The sequence below is a fragment of the Syngnathoides biaculeatus genome, chromosome 7 (genome assembly GCF_019802595.1).
Source record: "Syngnathoides biaculeatus isolate LvHL_M chromosome 7, ASM1980259v1, whole genome shotgun sequence".
Taxonomy (NCBI): domain Eukaryota; kingdom Metazoa; phylum Chordata; class Actinopteri; order Syngnathiformes; family Syngnathidae; genus Syngnathoides; species Syngnathoides biaculeatus.
This window is the reverse complement of record NC_084646.1, coordinates 13,144,881-13,165,010: the sequence shown is the minus strand read 5'-3', so window position 1 is coordinate 13,165,010 and position 20,130 is coordinate 13,144,881. Positions and strand designations below refer to the sequence as shown.

At 43.1% G+C, this 20,130-nt stretch overlaps 2 protein-coding genes across 3 annotated transcripts; one reads left to right on the top strand and one right to left on the bottom strand.

Annotated features, from left to right (window-relative positions):
- Nucleotides 1-75: 75 nt before the first annotated feature.
- LOC133503479 (uncharacterized) lies at nt 76-16,128 on the bottom strand. The gene is made up of 12 exons (XM_061825157.1): nt 15,964-16,128; nt 14,904-14,981; nt 10,593-10,635; nt 10,358-10,515; nt 9,155-9,236; nt 8,968-9,079; nt 8,821-8,894; nt 8,583-8,659; nt 6,637-6,731; nt 6,488-6,555; nt 2,343-2,480; nt 76-1,542 (listed from the first exon to the last, which is right to left on the bottom strand). Exons 1-12 carry the CDS (start codon nt 16,126-16,128, stop codon nt 1,406-1,408), a joined length of 1,227 nt encoding a protein of 408 aa, XP_061681141.1. The 3' UTR covers nt 76-1,405.
- Nucleotides 15,063-17,774, top strand: mmachc (metabolism of cobalamin associated C). 2 transcript variants are annotated; one of them, XM_061825482.1, is made up of 5 exons: nt 15,063-15,768; nt 15,916-16,113; nt 16,916-17,068; nt 17,203-17,376; nt 17,462-17,774. In XM_061825482.1, exons 1-5 carry the CDS (start codon nt 15,679-15,681, stop codon nt 17,642-17,644), a joined length of 798 nt encoding a protein of 265 aa, XP_061681466.1. In that variant the 5' UTR covers nt 15,063-15,678; the 3' UTR covers nt 17,645-17,774. The 2 variants fall into 2 exon arrangements, with proteins under 2 accessions (XP_061681466.1, XP_061681465.1); XM_061825481.1 differs by having other exon boundaries at nt 17,200-17,376.
- The last annotated feature ends 2,356 nt before the right edge of the window (nt 17,775-20,130 follow it).

Genomic DNA, 20,130 nt, shown 5'->3' with positions numbered 1-20,130 from the left:
GCCTAGACGGTGTTGCGGACGAAAGCAGTGGTGGTGGACGCTGTCATTATAAAACACATTGATGGGCTGCGTAAGTACTGTAACATTTGTAATTATGAGTGCACGTCTTCAAGAGCGGGGGTGGGGGCTAAGGTAAAGATAAGGTAAACTAGGAAAGAGTGTGGCAGAGCAGCGGTCGTTGTTAGAGAAAGTTCCGTGTGCCGCCTAAAAGAAACCAGTGGCTTCTTCTTTTTTACAGTACGTATGTGAATTGTGCCATTGGCTGTAACAACCAGTCATCCCTCACTCATTGAATCACACTGCAAAATACCACAAACTGAATAGCCGTATGTTATACTTTCAATTTGCACTGGATTATTATTTTTTTTAGTGCAAGAGAATATCTGCGAACAGACTGCACCAGCGGTAGACAATTGCGCACACCCGCAGTTTAGAGGGAACATTCACTGATGTCATTTTTTTTTTCTTTGGCACGCCGTATCGCAATCGACACATTAAGCACCCCTGGTGAGATGACAGAAACCTGCGTGCTGAGTGACGTGAAAAAAGGAGACACCCTGGGAGCTCCAACCCGCTTGTAGGCATAGTTCCGTAAATTGAGAAGAGCCAATCTGTGGACCTTCCGGGAAATACACCTGCCATGGAGACCCAGCCTACTTTCACAATCATCTCAAATCACAATCACATCATCTAGTCCATTGTGACGCATACAGTTGCAGGCGAGAGCCAACTCACCAAGCAACACGAGAAACAGGAAATGGCGCACCACACTTGCCGGCAAGATCCAGCCCCACAAATACTTGACGTGGAGATGATGTTGTTAATGAAAGCGGAACTCACCCACTCTGGATTCCAATCACCTATTTATAACAGCGAAGAGGCAAGGAAGCTTTCATATGACTTCTGAAATCTGTTCCATAAAAAGACCAAATAAGAACCATTTTTCAAAGCATTTCATCAAGGGTTGGGCAAGTACCAATAAGAGATATCGGTATTGGGACGATATCTGCTTTTTTAAAAATTGTATCTGGTACTAGTTTCTATGTTATATGTGCCTTTCAGAAGCACCGCTGCTGTGACGTCTGTGAATCTGCGTGCTAGTGTCTGGGTGAGAGCTGTGGCCGACAACAACTTCGACATGACTTTGTTCACCGTGTTTTACTGTTTTTCCAACGTTCAATAAATGGCTGATAGGTGCATCATAACTGTTGCTCTCCGTTCCAAGATGCAGGGGCATAATATATCGTTAGTATATTATAAAAACCCATAGAAAAGAAAGGATAGCGTGTGACCAGCAGTCCGAACGATGAACCACAAAATAGCCTGGGAACCGTGTACCACAATCCCCTGACGATTGGCAACCCAAAACTTTGTAGATTCCAATCACATAAAAAAAAAAAGAGCGTTACAAGTCCGTCAGACTTAGGTCAGACCCTAGCTCCGTGTTCACGTCGTCATCCAGGATGTCATCATTGTCGTCATCTTCCTCCACCTCTAGGAAATCACACTTTACCCTGGAGCCAACACTCGGCCACTCAGGGGCTGGCAGAGGAGAAGAAGGAGACAAGTCGTTAGTGTGTTAAAGTGCGCGTGTGCGAGGTCACTGTTTGCTGCTTTTGGGATTACAATGGAAGAGCGACTAATTTCCCAGAAGCACTATTCCGCTAGTGTGTACATGTATGGCTGTGTTCATAAACACAAGGCACTAATGACTCTGAGAAGCATTTGGAGACTCCTCTGGGATCTTGTGTTACAGTAAGACCACGGACACACACTTTCCCCAAACTATATAATTAATGAACAATAAAGTGATGAAAGTGGGCTCTCGCTGTGTAATCAACTAGCTAGCTGCATTGGACTCTTCAAACCGCCTATAAATGTAGTCATATTTAATATTTCCACCTTTGTTTATCATTACTATGTTATCAGCACGGATGCTATTCTTTAAAGTTTTTTTCTGCACAATGTCTATGTCATAGAAAAGAATTATTATTCCCAAATTTTAAGTATTATGGCTCGGTCTAGTGGAAACACTCCGCTGCTCACACATCATGATTTTTTTAAACCCGATGGTTTTTGTTCTGCCTCGATGGACGTCTACGCTCTACTGAATGCTATCCACTAATTCCCACCGTCACCGAGTGGGACCGGAACGCACACTGCACGCAGAGAAGTCAGGCGTGTCAACCACTACAACCATCAGTGACGCACGCCACCATTTTCCTTGCTTCGTGTGTGTTTTCTGCCTTTACCTCAACTTACTTTCCTCCTCTGAAAAAATGGCTAACATTGACTTGAAAGTTTTGATGCTATAATTTCATTATGAGATTTGTTTGACTCACGGACGTCATCCAGCAGCGAGAGATCTGAGCTGATCTCCGCCAGGCTCACGGTCGGACTGAGGTCCTCCGAGTCTGAGTACTGCCTGACCTCTTCGATTTTGAGCCTTCTGCCGAGCCTGGGCGAGCCATCTGGGACAACTGAGTGGAACACAAAGCATTGATGATGTCCAAAAATGTGTGCAAGGGACATCTAAGGATGTATTTAGACTCTGTGGTTCAAGTGACATAATTCAGATTTCTTGTTCCCAAGTGGCACAATTGGGAAATGAGTCATGGCAGTGTAAGGACGGGGGAAAAAAAACAAACCATAATTGGTTATCTTCAGATGAGAAGCAGGCCTGCGTCTGCTGTGCAGCTCAATAAATTACAGCACAGTGTTGTGGAAAACTCCATTTATTTCAGCAGGTCAAGTTTAAAAAAAAAAAAAAAAAAAAAAAAAAAAAAGTTAAACTCAGATTCATTACACACAAAGTTAAATATTTGCTGATTTTGTTTTTGATGACTGGTAAAAAATTCCCGATTAAAAATACTGAATATTACATTACAAACAATTGAAATGATTATTAACAGAGATTGGCTTTCTGAAAACCATTTTCCTATGGAATTAATGAATCTGAACAATACTATTTTCAGTTTTTCACCTAAGCCACTGAATCAAATTAAACTATTTTAACATCCATCCATTTTCTTTGCTGCTTATCCTCACGAGCGTCGCGAGGAGTGATGGAGCCTAACCCTAACCTTATTTCCTCGATGCAAAAAAAGTGACCTTTTTGCTGCAGCCCTTCCTTATGTTCTTCGTTTAGTAACCCAGCCATCTTCATAGCTGCTTATCCTCACAAGGGTCACGGGAGTGATGGAGCCTATCCCAGCTGTCAACGGGCAGAAGGCAGGGTACCCACTGAACTGGTTGCCAGCCAATTGCAGGGCACATAGAGACAGACAACAGTCGCACTCACAATCACACCTAGGGGCAATTTAGAGTCTCCAATTAATGTTGCATGTTTTTGGGAGGTGGGAGAAAACCCACGCAGGCACGGGGAGAACATGCAAACTCCACATAGGCAGGTCCAGGATTGAACCCAGGACCTCAGAACTGTGAGGCTAACGCTTTATCAGCTGATCCACTGGGCCACCAGGGGAAACATATGGAAGTAAATATGTGCCACGAGGATTTGAATTTGAAATGTAACGTGATCACATTTTCAATAGTTGGATTTCAGTGCCACACTCACAATCACAGCTAGGGGCAATTTAGTGTTCAGTTTTGCATGTTTTTCGGATGTGGGAGGAAACCGGAGTGCCTGGAGAAAACCCATGTGGGTCCTCAGAACTGTGATGCCAACGCTTTACCATCTGATCCACCGTGCCGCCAACTATTTTAACAGTTCTACGATATTCTTATACACTTATGAACACCTTAAAAACACCCACTTTGAAATCAAAACTACTATTATACATGGTGCAAAAAATATGCTACATTAGAGGCATGTCAGTTATTAAATCAGGAGCACATTGTGAAGTAATGTCAAGTTTACCCAAATTTAAAAAAATTGGAAGAGTTCAGGGAAAAAACAATGCAACATTTAACATTTGTATTATTTATGCAGTCACTGTAATTTGACGAGCACGATCGCGTTCGCATCCCATCGCGCTCCCAAATCTGCAGTCGAGCACGAAAAATCACACACGTAAAATTCGTTACGAGTAGCAAAAATAGATATTGAAAGACTTACTTTGTGTAGTCTTGACACTAATTTATGTGTTTATTTCATAAACGATGGTAACAACCCTTATCCTAAACAATCAGTATTCACCCGGAAACAGGAAATGCAAGTTAACCGTAGTGAGCATGTTTGTAAGTGATGCCAAAAGCACATGTTCCGAGCTGCATCACGTACTGCGAGCGCATTTACGTCGAAAGCCATCAACATAATGAGCCATGTCATAAGAAATTCAGTTACACCAGGTGTGGCCAGTACACAAGGGCGCGTTCTAGCAAGCCGGCCTCCTATTTATGGCAGCCGCGGCGATGCGTGCACCCGCCCACCCCAACAATACGTCACGATTGGCGACAGGAATGTTTGTTACAATGTATCGCGAGCTTGTTGCCACTAACGACGATTATGTTGAACTAAACAGTCAGCATTTTCCAAAACATTGCAGGTATAGACCGTTTGTGTTTATTCCTTGACAGGCCAGTGCATTTAACCTTTCTTCAGATAAACTTTGTCAGATCAAGAATTTTTATTGACAGGGTTCATACTCAGTCGGACCCAAAAAATGTAATGGCTTTTTAGGGCCATTCTTAGGGGCTGACACGAAAAATTTAGGGCCATCGTGGGAAATCAAGAGTAAAGAAAAAAGACTCACCCAATGGTGCCATCGGCTGGTCTTGGTTCATCAAAGGCTCCAGTACCTCAGTACCTGTGACAATGATCACCTGTCGCCCCTTGTGGTAGTTCTCATTGATATGACCATTGTCAACGTCTTCACATAACAGTCTACAGAAAAACAGATTCTAACTACAATTGCAACTATCTACACAAATGTCTTCCACTGATGTCTGTCTCAGCACCCCTAATCGAGCTCCTTGAGCCTACCCAGTGCCTCCTCTATTTGCTGCTACAGAGGTGCCAAAGAGGCTCTCTTGTCCTTTGCTCTGCCTCTGAGTACATTGGCCTCGGTGATAAACCTCAGCTTCCTCTTTTCTTCTGCCTGCTCACACAGTCTGTCAGCCTTCTCAATAAGCGTAGATATGTCAGTCTCTATTCTGGCTTTTTTGGCTTTGAGGCAGTAGAGATGAAAGGTGGGCAGGTACGAAGTCTTCCTTTCCCCACAGTGGTAGTTTTTAGCAATGTCACTGTCTGGGAACATGACTGCAAACACTTTCAAATTATTTTCACAAGATTTGTAACTGCAATGGCTGTAGATCACTTTTAAAGTCCACACGATCTCTGCCTTTGACGAGTCCGTCTTCGTGTATTGAACTACGTTCATAAAGCCTGACTTCTGGCTGGTTGAAGTCGATGGCTGGACAATTGTAGGTGCGGATGCACTGCTAGTACCACTGCCTGAAGTTGATGTTCACTATCTTTATATTTTAGAAACAGATTCATACCAATGGAAGATGAGAGAGTCTTCGCCAAATCAGCGTGTCTCCTGTTTTTCCGGTGCGACTCCAGCGCTTTGACACCCATCTTTCCTAGCTGGTAGCTCTGCTTGCACAGATGGCAGTAAAACATGTGCAGATCTTTTGCATCTCGACGAACCCACCTTCCAAAATCCTTACTTTCAACCCAAGCATCTTGAAAAATGCACTTCCCCATGATACAAGTTGGCTCAATGAAAGACGTAACGAAGACGAAGTGAAATGCCGACTCACAGAAACGAACAATGGAATATCAACGACAAGATGGCGACTCGTTGTCAACACGGTGACTTCCGTTGACAATTTCCGGCTGTTTTAGATACCAGACGGATCGCTATTTTTTTTTTAAAATAAAAGATAATTTTTTTTCCGGGAGAATTTTGGCGGTAGAAGTCCTCCCATTGTTTTTTTTTATAATTTAAGGCCTTTTTAGGGGCTTGACCGGTTTTCGCGGATTTTAAGGACTTTTAGGAGCACCCTAAATGCACCTTTGAAAATTTCGGGGCTTTTAGGGACTTTTAGGGGCACGTGCGAACCCTGATTGATGAAAAATGTTAAATACAGTTTTATATCATGTTCCACGAATAACAGGTGAAATTGGAAATCATCATTTCTGAGTTTGAAGTTTTTGTTTTCTATTTTAGTTATGTATTTGTTTATTTCATTTTTAATTTACAGTTATGTTATATTGATCCAGCAGTGAGATTCCATCCCTAATCACACCCGCAACTTTATCTGCAGGCATGACTGACCACACCCGTGCATTTTTCAAATGTGAGTGACTTATTTCTGTATTGCTACTTTCCGTATTATATGTTGGTTGTGTGCAGTTATGTCCAATATGGGCGCCTGCACATGTAGGTTGTTTCATGTGTTTGAAAACAAATGCAAATTCAAATAAGTGTCACTTGAAAGCTACTGTCTGAAAAATCTGGGACAGAGAATTAAATGTAAGTGGGTATTCGGGGTCTTGCAGGGGAAGCCCCAGTCTTACTTGCTGGTATCGCGGCTCGGAGCTCATGCAGACGCCTGACCTCGCCCTCCAGTTCTGACACTGTGGCGCTGTTGTGAAATTGAGAATTGCACGCAAGTGAGTCAGAGAGCAAACATAGAGGACATGCAAAAGTAGACACACACGGCTACCTAATGTGGCGGAGCTCCTTTTGCGTATACTCAAAGGCACTTTTGGCCAGATCCGCACAGTGAGCTTTGTAGCTGTCCATCACCTCCTGGAGAATCTACTCGAAAAGCAAGGAAAAGGCAGATCTGAGATAGAAAATATAAAAAATATTTATACAGAGGAATTTCTTAAAGTCAATGAAAAAGCGCCAATAATAAGATTTTCCTGATGTCGAGCATGACCAAAGTTTTACTTTGCTTTTATGGCATATTTAACCAGAAAATGTCAGCTGAATCGAAAGCAGTTTGATTTTGGAAGCTCAATTGAATTGCCTTTTTTATCTTATTTGCCTTTTTATTATTTGACTGAGCCCTAATTGACGCCCCCTTAAAATGTTAATAATTGCCTCAAATGTTGCATAAACTATGACCCAAACAGTTGGAGATTTTAGTTATCTTTCACTACCATTAAAAATAGTATATGGTTTTCATCCATCCATCCATCCATGCATTTTCTTTGCTGCTTATCCTCACGAGGGTCGCGGGGAGTGCTGGAGTTTATCCGAGCTGCCAACAGGCAGGAGGCGGGGTACACCATGAACTGGTTCCCAGCCAATCACAGGGCACATGGAGACAAACAGCCGCACTCACAATTACACCTAGGGGCAATTTAGAGTGTCCAATTAATGTTGCATGTTTTTGGGATGTGGGAGTAAATTGGAGTGCATGGAGAAAATCCACGCAGGCACGGGGAGAACACGCAAACTCCATACAGGCGGGGCCGGGATTGTACCCAGAACCTCAGAACTCAGAGGCCAACACTTTACCAGCTGAGGCACTGTGCCGCTTAATACAGTATATGGTTTTCAGATTTTTTCATTTTGTTAAGAAGCTCAGAGGACTGCAGAATAATTGCCTGTATTACGTCAATTGATGGTAAGAGTTTTACAAGTTCCAAGTGTCTGGGAGACCATGAAGGTATCCGAATGTGATTGGATGAGCAAATGTCTGAATGTGAACGGATGAGCGAGGCATGCACGTGAGCGAGCTTATTTAAGGCACACAAAGCGAATTCATGAGTCACATAAAAAAAAAAATGAATCAGCGGCCTCATCATTTAGCCGAAGTTCACTCGACTACTATCACCTTAACACTGATTACCAAAAAAATCTCAAATCGTTACAACCTCTATTTGACAATGGAGAAGAAAGTGAGCCAGATAATTATTTGCATAGGAAACAGAAATATCTTTATTCCCTTTTATGAAGTGAAATGTTCTTACTACTTTAATGGTAAAGTATTGTATATTCATTTTCCTAAACATATAAAAATCATACAAACATACAAAATCCATAAATAAAACCAATTTACTATTATAATTATTAGTAGTAGTTATCAGGGGAAGCTCCCGACACTATTTTCACACCCATATTTTATACACAGCTTTTTTTTTTTTTTGAGGGGGATGCGTTGTTTGTTTTTTTTTTTTTTTAATATTGTGGGGCGGCGGCATGGTGGCGCAGCTCGAAAGTGTTGGCCTCACAGTTCTGAGGTCCTGGGTTCCATCCCGCCCCCCCCTGTGTGGAGTTTGCATGTTCTCCCCGTGTCTGTGTGGGTTTTCTCCGGGCACTCTGGTTTCCTCCCACATCGCAAAAACATGCAACATTAATTGGACACTCTTAATTGCCCCTAGGTGTGATTGTGAGTGCAGCTGTTTGTCTCGATGTGCCCTGCGATTGGCTGGCAACCAATTCAGGGTGTACCCTGCCTCCTGCCCGTTGACAGCTGGGATTGGCTCCAGCACTCCCACGTCAGGATAAGCGGCTAAGAAAATGGATGGATATTGTGGGGCACTAAAACATGAATGGTGGACTGACAACTTACTACCAATCTTAATTAAAAAAAAAAAAAAAAAAAGTGTTTAAAAAGTACACCAACACACCAGATGAGAAGAAAAAAAATGGATGCACCTCACGGTCATGCCGGCACTGTTGCCGGCTTTCCCGGACCTCTTTCTCCTGGTGCATCATTCTTTCCTCTTGCCTCCCTTGTCCCGCAGCACACACACACAAAAAAGCAAAACAAATAAAAAGACATAGAGAGATGATAATGATGCTGTTTTGGGCAAGACCGTGCCTGTACCTTTGCTTTGAAGGCCAACAATGGGGTACAAGACTTGTACAGGCAGGCAGATTCAGTGTGACTCACTCAGTCGAGTGTTCAGCTGGTCCACCTCTCTGCTCAGGTGTTCCAATTCCGCTCGCGACACTTTGGAGCTCCAACTAGGAAAAGAGTGGAAAAAGTTTTTAAAATTACGACTAACTCTTTTTTTTTGGGGTGTAACTTTTTACACACCTCTCCTTCGAAAAGGTGACTGCACGGTCTCTCATTCCTCGATCCCCTCCTCGAAAGTCCTCCTTCTCACTTCTCCTCCCTCTCAAGTCTTCACGCAATCGGTCCACTTCCGCTGGATGACACATTGTGATGTATTGACTATCTGTGCACCTTACACTACTCATGTCTACTAGCGATTTTGTGATACCTTGCAACGTCTGAATGTGAAATTGGTGAGACACTTTCTCTCGTTCCATGTCGCCAACTTTCTTCATGAGTGACTCAATTGCCTTGAAAAGACATTAGGGGGAAGTAAATGTGGAATTAAATCGCCTCTGAAAGAATGACGGCAACTACCGATAACTAATTTGAACCCATTGCTCGCTTCATTAGGTACAACTGCAGAAACTACCTAGGTTCAGTGCAACGATTTGGAGCTCAATGAAAAAGGTTCTGAGAAAAAAAAATACATGCATGTAAATTTAAATTCAAACTATCGTCAGGGATGACATCCAAAATGTCATTTTATGTGGCTCACCAAAGGAAAATGGCACTCAAAAGGGAAACCAGAACTGTGACGTGGCCCGTGATGAAACAAGTTTGAACACCTCTGATTGGAAGAATAGCTCCACAAGTGTATTTGGCTTTTTTTCCTACTTTCTTGGTCTAATGCCACCATAGAATTGCATCAGTAATGGAAAAAGAGGAACTTTTAATAAATGTGACATGTTCAATGGGTGAGTAGTCTTACTTTATTTTACTCTAATGATACTGTGAGCAGTTGACTTGTCTTTTTGTACAGCAGGAATGTTAACATGTTATCTTTTTTAATAATATGTACAAGTTATAAGGTGTGTTTTCATCCATCCATTTTCTTTGCTGCTTATCCTCACGAGGGTCCCAGGAAGTGCTGAAGCCTATCCCAACTGTCAATGGGCAGGAGGTGGGGTACACCCTGAACTGGTCGCCGGCCAATCGCAGAGCACATGGAGACAAACAGTCGCACTCACAATCACACCTAGGGGCAATTTAGAGGGTCCAATTAATGTTGGATGTTTATGGGATGTGGGAGCAAACCAGAGTGCCCGGAGAAAACCCACACAGGCACGGGGAGAACATGCAAACTCCACACAGGCGGGACCAGGATCGAACCATGTGAGGTCAACGCTTTACCAGCTGCTTCACCGTGCCGTGTGTTTTCAATGAGTGGATAATTTAAGCCTGAGACAAAATCACTTTACATGATCACTTTCCAGTATTTGCGATAACTTTGTTTGGAAAAGAGAACAAATTGGAAGTCGGACTGTGTTCCACTTTGTAAGCAAAAGCAGGATTTATGATGTGACTCCTGTACTGGATTATAGTAGACTACGCAGATGTCCAGCATGTGTAATCCAGCTCATGCAGTCACCTGGTTCTGTGTCTGGAGCTGAGACTGGATGGAGTCTAAATCCGCCCACTGCACCCCGGAATTGAATGTAAGATGCTGCCGTGCGCCAGGTGATGGAGAGCACACGGCGTGCCTTTCAAAATCTGAAATAGGAATCTTCTCCCTGAAAGGAAATAACTCTGAAGAGCAGGAGACATATTGTTGAAAGCTCAGCACCAACCATGACTGCACTCTGTTACGCAGGGATTTCCCCCACCTTCTTCCCTTTTGCTTGACGTCCCCAGTAAGGACAGTCGCCCCTGTGGAAAAAAAACATGTCAATATTAAGAAGGCATCTTCTCCAAAGTCAAATTCACGTCATTTTTTAGGCTCTTCCAGGGCGTGATTTATTTAAACTTAATCATCAATTCATTCATCCATCAAGCCATCTTCTCCACTACTTATCCTCACGAGCGTCACAGTTGTGCTGAGGCCTATCCCAGGTGACTTTGAGTGGGAGGCGGCGTACACCCTGAACTGATTGCCACCCAAACACCGGGCACATATAACCAACCAACCACTCACACCTACGGAGAAATCTTCATTTAACCTACCAAATATGTTTTGGGAATGTGGGCGAAAACCTTCCCCGGCACAGGAAGAACAAGCAAATTCAATACAGGAAGGACGGAGCCTGGATTCAAGCCCACGACCCCTGAACTATTAAGCGGATGTGCTCAGCTAACCAATATTTAGAATTTTTCAAAAATAAATTGCATTGTGGTACAAACATTCAAAACTGTTTCACAGAACATAAGCGATAGAAGACATTAAAATTAGAAATAGTAAGTTTCTTTCGGCTTGTCCCAGTAGGGGTCACCACAGCGTGTCTTCTCAGATGAACGCTCATAATTTTTTGGCAGTTTTTAAATCAAATGCCCTTCCTTACGCAAACACTCTCAGGGAGTGTATGAACTCACAGCCCTGGTATACCAAACCAATTCTCTAACCACTGGGCTACGGGGCCTCTATTCTTTTGTAATAGAAGTAATGTTGATTGTTGGGATTAATATGTCACACATTCTGTGAACAAATTGATTAATAAGTAGCAACACAGAGTATTGGCCTCACAAGTCAGCTCAATTCAAAGCACCCCAAATCACCCGATACGACAAAATGTGATAGTTTTTCAAACTTCAGTTATAATGTGCTTTAAAATTAATTTTCGTACTTTATCGGTTTAAAGGAACTAGATGAAGTAGTTCTGAGCATCCCAGACAGCGAGAGAGTTGTGATTGGTGCAGATTGTAATGGACATATTGGTAAAGGAAACAGGGGCGATGAAGAAGTGATGGGTAAGTACGGCATCCAGGAAAGGAACTTTGAAGGGCAGATGGTGGTGGACTTTGCAAAAAGGATGGAGATGGCTGTAGTGAACACTTATTTCCAGAAGAGGGAGGAACATATAGTGACCTACAAGAGCGGAGGTAGAACCACGCAGGTAGATTATATTTTGTGCAGATGATGTAATCTGAAGGAGGTTACTGACTGTAAAGTAGTGGTAGGGGAGAGTGTAGCTCGACAGCATAGGATGGTAGTATGTAGGATGATTCTGGTGGTGGGTAGGAAGATTAAGAAGACAAAGGTAGAGCAGAGAACCATGTGGTGGAAGCTGAAAAAGAAGAATGTTGTGCAGCCTTCCGGAAAGAGGTGAGACAGGCTCTCGATGGACAACCGAAGCTCCCGGAAGACTGGACGACGACAGCCAAGGTGATCAGAGAGACAGGCAGGAGAGTACTTGGTGTGTCATCTGGTAGGAAAGGGGAGGAGAGAAGGAGACTTGTGGTGTGGAACCCCAAAATACAGGAGTCATACAAGGAAAGAGATTAGCGAAGAAGAAGTGGGATACTGAGAGGACTGAGGAGAGGCGAAAGGAGTACATCGAGATGCGACGTAGGGCAAAGGTAGAGGTGGCAAAGGCTAAACAAGAGGCATATGAAGACATGTACACCAGGTTGGACACAAAAGAAGGAGAAAAGGATCTCTACAGGTTGGCCAGACAGAGGGATAGAGATGGGAAGGATGTGCAGCAGGTCAGGGTGATTAAGGATAGAGATGGAAATGTGTTGACTGGTGCCGGTAGTGTACTAAATAGATGGAAAGAATACTTTGAGAAGTTGATGAATGAAGAAAATGAGAGAGAAGGAAGAGTTGAAGAGGCAAGAGTGAAGGACCAGGAAGTGGAAATGATTACTAAGGGGGAAGTCAGAAAGGCACTACAAAGGATGAAAACTGGAAAGGCAGTTGGTCCTGATGACATACCAGTAGAGGTATGGAAGCAATTTGGAGAGATGGCTGTGGAGTTTTTGACCAACTTATTCAACAGAATACTAGCGGGCGAAAAGATGCCTGAAGAATGGAGGAAAAGTGTTCTAGTTCCCATTTTTAAGAACAAAGGGGATGTTCAGAGCTGTGGGAACTATAGAGGAATAAAGTTGATGAGCCACACAATGAGTTATTATGGAAAGAGTAGTGGAGGCTAGACTCAGGACAGAAGTAAGTATCTGCGAGCAACAGTATGGTTTCATGCCTAGAAAGAGTACCACAGATGCATTATTTGCCTTGAGGATGCTCGTGGAAAAGTACAGAGAAGGTCAGAAGGAGCTACATTGCGTCTTTGTGGATCTAGAGAAAGCCTATGACAGAGTACCAAGAGGGAACTGTGGTACTGCATGCGTAAGTCTGGTGTGGCAGAGAAGTATGTTAAAATAGTACAGGACATGTATGATGGCAGCAGAACAATGGTGAGGTGTGCCTTAGGTGTGACAGAGGAATTTAAGGTGGAGGTGGGACTGCATCAGGGATCAGCTCTGAGCCCCTTCCTGTTTGCAGTGGTAATGGATGGGCTGACAGATGAGGTTAGACTGGAATCCCCTTGGACCATGATGTTCGCAGATGATATTGTGATATGCAGTGAAAGCAGGGAGCATCCAGAGGAACAATTGGAAAGATGGAGACATGCACTGGAAAGGAGAGGAATTAAGATTAGCCGAAGTAAAACAGAATATATGTGCGTGAATGAGAAAAGTGGAGGGGGAAGAGTGAGGCTACAGGGAGAAGAGATAGCGAGGGTCGACGACTTCAAATACTTGGGGTCAACAATACAGAGCAATGGAGAGTGTGGTCAGGAAGTGAAGAAACGGGTCCAAGCAGGTTGGAACAGCTGGCGAAAGGTGTCTGGTGTGTTATGTGACAGAAGAGTGTCTGCTAGGATGAAGGGCAAAGTTTACAAAACAGTGGTGAGGCCGGCCATGATGTACGGATTAGAGACAGTGGCACTGAAGAAACAACAGGAATCTGAACTGGAGGTGGCAGAAATGAAGATGTTGAGGTTCTCGCTCGGAGTGACCAGTTGGATAGGATTAGAAATGAGCTCATTAGAGGGACAGCCAAAGCTGGATGTTTTGGAGACAAGATTCGAGAGAGCAGACTTCGATGGTTTGGACATGTTCAGAGGCGAGAGAGTGAGTATATTGGTAGAAGGATGCTGAGGATGGAGCTCCCAGGCAAAAGAGCGAGAGGAAGACCAAAGAGGTTTATGGAATTGGTGAGGGAAGACATGAGGGCAGTTGGGGTTAGAGAGGAAGATGCAGGAGATAGGCTAAGATGGCAAAAGATGACACGCTGTGGCGACCCCTAACGGGACAAGCCGAAAGGAAAAGAAGAAGATCGGTTTAAAGGAAATTGTGTAAAAATTGAATTCTGCTTTAAAATAGAACATCTGATTATATTATTATTCCTACAACAGGTTATTTACTAATTATTTTTCAGTTGTTGTTGTTTTTTTCAAATAAAAGATTTCTATCTAGGAATGGTGTCACAACTGGCATTGGCCATGCAGTTCTGAGGACCAGGGGCTCAAATCCAACCCCTGCCTATGTGGAGTTTGCATGTTCTCGTTGTGCCTGCGTGGGTTTTCTCCCACATCCCCAAAACATGCAGTCATTGGAGACTCTGAATTGGCCCTCGGGTGTGATTGTGAGTGCCACTGTTGTCTGTTTCTGTGTGCCCTGCGATTGGCTGGCAACCAGTTGAGGGTGTACCCCGCCTCCTGCCCGATGACAGCTGGGATTGACTCCAGCACTCCCGTGACCATTATGAGGACAAGCGGTCAGAAAATGGATGATGGATGGATTTATATTCATTGTTGAACAAGCAAACTATTCAACCACATAGCGAGTTTCATGGCTCTTCACTGCCCTCTACAGAAAGCAAATTATAACAGTTTCCCAACCCTTGCTGAGCCAAGGGTTACACACGTTAATTGCAGATTCTGCTCTCCAGTGGAAGAGAATTTGAATGTTCCGCCTGTCACTATTTGCTGGCATAAATAGATGAACAAATACAGATACAGTACACTATTTGTAGTAAAAAAAAAAAAAAGTTTGGAGCCAAAAAAATGGAAATTGATATTTTTCAGTCTCAAACTAATATTCTTTGGAATCACTCACTTAGAGAAATAAACACCTGCACATACACTCACAAATGCACAAAATTTTTAATACATAAAACATTTGAACGCACTCACTCTCATATTGGCCACACTGTTGTCGGCTGCAGAAAGGATGGAGCTCAGTTGGCGGTCCCAGTTCATCTTGCAGTAGCTCTGCAAGGAAAACCAAGAATCTTTGCAGTCATCAGTGTTTTAACACGCTGGACGACAACATATAACTTTACACTTGTGTACCTAAGTAACAGCCTCTTTAACAGCTTTGATACTTGCTCGGAGACTCAGTTACGACCACACTCCTACTCAGGGTTAGGATTTTCATACTAAAAAGTACAGCATAATCCTGCGCGAAAAAGTATATTTTGTCCCAAGGCTAATTTGGACAAAACGTCGGTTGTCATTTGGGTTAGCAAACAATGCTAAAGACAATACAGTAATGAATTTGTCGTAAGAACGACATAAATTGTAAACGCAAAAGACGGCTGTAACTACAAATAGTATATAAAAAGGTGAATTGACTAATATGTAATAGCAACAAAACGTAAATATTACTCCTAGCTTCGCGAACCAATTTTAAATCAAGTAGCCAGGCGTGCTGCGTGATGACGTCACAGCCAGGCACCGACAACATCTGGGAATTGTAGTTTTAGCGGGCGTCTATTGTGTCTTTTAATCACAGGAAACCCCTAATAACATATTTGAAAAAGCCCTGAATTGAAACTATTGTGTGTTATAATTCCATTAATTGATCGATACTGTGGTTATATTGAACGAAACGTCTCATTCCCATCTAATGCCAATGTAAAAGAAAACCATATCCCGCAGCGCCCAACTGTGGTGATGTCACGTCGAAATGGCGACCTCCACCATCGACGAGAAAACTGTTAAAGACTTGCTCGCGGACGGTCTTTCGAAACTCGGATTTGAAGTATACACGTTAAAGGTATTCGAGATTCAACCCCGAAAGTATTTGTTGACTGACTTTCCTAACTTGACATATCACATCAAACACCAAAATGCCACGTGAACTGAAGAAACTAGCACTGTCCTTCATTGTTGTTGCGTTCTCTGACCGCGTCTGTGTTCTCAGGTGGGTTGGTACAACTCCGTGTTGCCCCCCAAGCTGCACCTGCCTCACCCGGATGACTGCTTGGCCGTGGTGGTGCTCAGCACTCCGTCCATGTTCGAGAAAGCCTTCCTTCCCTTCCTGGAGGAGAGAGGCTCCCAGGGACTCTCTGACCCCATTGACCTGTGCGTCAAACACTGTGTCACTTCTGTCCTCTCGCAGGTTCGTAATATTCATATCCTGTACATGTGTTTTTTTTGGGGGGGGGGGGTTTACCGTAGAAATACGTATAAGGACCAGGACCGGATGAATAGCAAAAATATGTGAATAAATCCTCGCCCTCAATGAATATAAATTCAATAAATATACCCAAAACGATGAGAATACAAAAACACCATCACCCCCCCCCAAAAAAAAAAAAAAAAACTATTGCCGATGATATGATCGAAAGTGAGGTGGAAGGAAACTGGCTTGCCCCTTATCAACTTGTAATTTTCAAATTTTAGTCGACTTTCGGATGTGAGTTTTTCAGCAAATAGTTTCAGTTATATCCATCCATCCATCCATCCATCCATCCATTTTCTTTGCCGCTTATCCTCACGAGGGCCGCGGGGAGTGCTGGAGCCTATCCCAGCAGACAACGGGCAGGAGGCGGGGTACACCCTGAGCTGGTTGCCAGCCAATCGCAGGGCACAACGAGACAAACAACCGCACTCACGATCACACCTACGGGCAACTTAGAATGTCCAATAAAGGTTTAAGGTTTTTTGGGATGTGGGAGGAAACCGGAGTGCCCGGAGGAAACCCACGCAGGCACGGGGAGAACTTGCAAACTCCACACAGGCGGGGCCATGATCAAACCCGCGTCCTCAGAATTGTGAGGCCAACGCTTTACCAGCTGACCACCGTGCCGGTTTAGTTTGTTATATTCATCAGGGGAAAAAAAAACAGAAATAGATGATTTTTTTTCGCAATTGTTTACCCCCCCTCGTTTCCACTATTTTGTCTTCTCCGCCGTCTGCAGAAATTTGCGGGACAGAAGGTAGACGTGAGGTATGACTACGAGCTGCTCCCCAGCAGAAAGCCAAAGTTCTTGGCGCAGACGGCCGCACACATGTCGGGAGCGGCTTTCTACTACCAGCAGTCCGACGTCAGCGACCAACCCTGGGCTAGCAAAGTAATTCTGATCAATGACTTTTTGTATTTCACATCAGATGCCGGCTCATGATCAATTCAATTTGATAAATCCTCACGCCGGCCACGGTCCGACTTTTGCCGCCTTTATTTTTTATTTTTTTTCACCGACAGAAGATGTTCGGTGTGTGCGTGCATCCCCGGCTTGGAGGCTGGTTCGCTATCAGAGCTCTGCTGGTGTTCCAAGACATCAAAATGAACCCGGAAGAGCTGCAGCCCGAACCTCGGGACTGCGTGCCCTCCAGGGAGGCCAGGATTCGGCTTCTGGAGGATTTCAACTTTCGCTGGCAGGTAGCTCCAACACCGCAGATCCTATATGAAATGTTTCACCTGCACCGCTTCTTTTTCCTCATCATCATATTGTTTTACGTTCCAGGACTGGAGCTACAGGAATATCGTCACTCCGACGGAAACTTACTCCCAAAAACAGCAGGACTATTTTGCCACCCCGCCCGCCCAGCGACACGCTCTGCTCAGGAGTTGGGGTCTCCTGCCCGAGTTGGGCGACGCGCCCTCTCACAACTCAAGCGAACAGGCGCAGGCGAACGGACACGGCTGAGATGGGAAAGCTAAAATTTCACTCATCTCGTCTAAAGTAGACGCTTGCAAAAATGCCTTACGGATGTGATTTGCTCTTATTCGAATGTGTACAGAAGCTGACGATCGATACATCATTTATGCATTTTTTACATGTTGATGTCGTTAGAGTCAGTTCATTAAGGTCTTGTCATTAAGCACTTTTAACAACTTTTAAAGTTGCAAACCTGAGAAGTCCTCCAAGAAATGTCGTGTGTGTACTTTTAAAAAATATATATTTTATTCAGGAGTGGCACGGTGGCTCAGCTGGTAAAGTGTTGGCCTCACAGTTCTGAGGACCCGGGTTTGATCCCCGCCTGTGTGGAGTTTGCATGTTCTCCCCGTGCCTGCGTGGGTTTTCTCCGGGCACTCCAGTTTCCTCCCACATCCCAAAAACATGCAACATTAATTGGACACTCGAAATTCCCTCTTGGTGTGATTGCGAGTGTGGATATTTGTCTCCATGTGCCCTGCGATTGGCTGGCGACCAGTTCAAGGTGTACCCTGCCTCCTGCCCGTTGACAGCTGGGATAGGCTCCGGCACTCCCCGCGACCCTCGTGAGGATAAGTGGCAAAGAAAATGGATTGATATTTTACTCGTTCAAAGGAGGCCTGGATTTTCACATTTTGGGAGTAATATTAAGCTATTTTGCATGAACACTACATTATTACAATTCATGTGAAAGTCGAGTTTCAAATCATATTAATAAGACTTCATATTATCGTATCATATTCACTGTGCCAAGTGGTTAGCATGCCTACCTCATAGTTTTGAGGTTGAGGGTTCGAATCTGGGCTGTGGTGTCCTTCTGTGTGGCGTTTGCACGTTCTCCCTGCCCTTGAGTGGGTTTCCTCTGGGTGCTCTCGCATCTTCCCATATCTTAAAAATATGCATATCATTTGAGGTGTAAAAGGAACTTTTTATTTATAAGTTTTTTATTATTTTGACACTAGAATATGCTATTGTTGTTTGTGAGTCATACTTTCCTAAAGCTCCGGTTTAGATATCTGGCCTGCATTCACTCCCCATGCCATTCTGTTGTTGGGGGGGAATAGACATCTTTAAAATAAATCTTACACATCCATAAAAAAAATGCTTGGTGCTGGATTTATTTTCAATATAATGTGCATTTAAAAAACCTGAAAATGATCTTCAATAAAAAGCATTTCTCTACATCGTGTGCAGAGTATAATTGTATGTATGGTATATATTTATATGATAAAAAAAAAAAAAGTCAAGCTTGTCCCCCATGCAGAGTTCAGCCACTAGAGGTCAGTGTTGTAATTCTCTTCTCCAGTCTGAATCTTTCGTGAGGGTATGTGGTTTAAAAAAAATGGATGGGTGGACTTATAACCTCTACACGATATGATCTTTGTATTACTTTATTTCACTATACGTTTGCACTTCTTATTATATTTTTATTCTGCCCCCTTATCTCTGATGAGGTTCTCACCTGAGCCCCTTCTCCCGCCAGTGCCATTCAAACTATCTTTGCTGAATCAGCACTCGAGCGGAGTTAATTATACTCCCACTAGTACGCATCTACGTAGTCCGACAACCTTCACCTCTTTCACTTTCACCATCCAATGAGTCAAATATTTGTGGGGGGCGGCAAAAGAAAACGCGTGTGTGTATGGAATGGAAAAAGTGTGCAGAAAGTGAATTGAAATTCATTTTAATGTAATGTAATTAAATAATTTTGAATGTGTAGTTTATTTTTCTCATGAATTGATTTTTTAATATAATATATATTTTTAAATGTTTAATTTTTCTCATTTTAACTAAGTGAATGGACTGCAAATTCAAACAAATCTTTTAAAATAAAACGGTTTTTTTTTTGTTTTACTACAATACATTTTTAAAATAATATTGTGACCAATAATCTATTCAATGCATAGATTTTTTTATATGGGAAAATATATATATAGATATTTTAAAATCTATCAAATGGAACCGTTCATGAGCAACATCTGCAGCATTATGTGTCAAATAAATCTCAAGGAATAGAGCTTGTGATCCTAAATACAACACGTGTCTAGCTGTTAAAGCATAATTTAGTGGACAGTTAATTACACTCGATTATTTTGCTTATTTTATTAGTAATATTTCTTAATGCATGAATTAAGACATTTTTACATTTATTTTAAATTTATTATAAATAAATACAAATTTGTAATTTTACATCTGAATTATTATATGAATATGTCCAATAAAGTTAAAAATACATTTGGTTCTTGACATTTTTATATTTAAAAAAAATAAAGCTTAACATTTCCATTTTAGATGGCATGGTGGTGCAACTGGCTAGAGCGTTGGCCTCACAGTTCTGAGGACCCGGATTCAATCCCTCCCCATGCCTGCGTGGGTTTCCTCCGGGTACTCCAATTTCCACCCACATCCCAAAAATATGCAATATGCAAGAATTCGGCACTCTAAATTGCCCCTCGGTGTGATTGTGAGAGCGGCTC

What these genes read in the sequence shown, in the direction of transcription:
- mmachc (XM_061825481.1), top strand. Translation starts at nt 15,679, where the DNA reads ATGGCGACCTCCACCATCGACGAGAAAACTGTTAAAGACTTGCTCGCG. An exon ending in TTGAAGTATACACGTTAAAG is followed by an intron (nt 15,769 to 15,915) that starts GTATTCGAGATT and finishes CTGTGTTCTCAG; the next exon opens with GTGGGTTGGTACAACTCCGT. An exon ending in ATTTCAACTTTCGCTGGCAG is followed by an intron (nt 17,377 to 17,461) that starts GTAGCTCCAACA and finishes TTTACGTTCCAG; the next exon opens with GACTGGAGCTACAGGAATAT.
- LOC133503479 (XM_061825157.1), bottom strand. Translation starts at nt 16,128, where the DNA reads ATGAATATTACGAACCTGCGAGAGGACAGAAGTGACACAGTGTTTGAC. An exon ending in TCACATTCAGACGTTGCAAG is followed by an intron (nt 9,080 to 9,154) that starts GTATCACAAAAT and finishes TGTGTCATCCAG; the next exon opens with CGGAAGTGGACCGATTGCGT. An exon ending in CCAGCTGAACACTCGACTGA is followed by an intron (nt 8,660 to 8,820) that starts GTGAGTCACACT and finishes CTGCGGGACAAG; the next exon opens with GGAGGCAAGAGGAAAGAATG.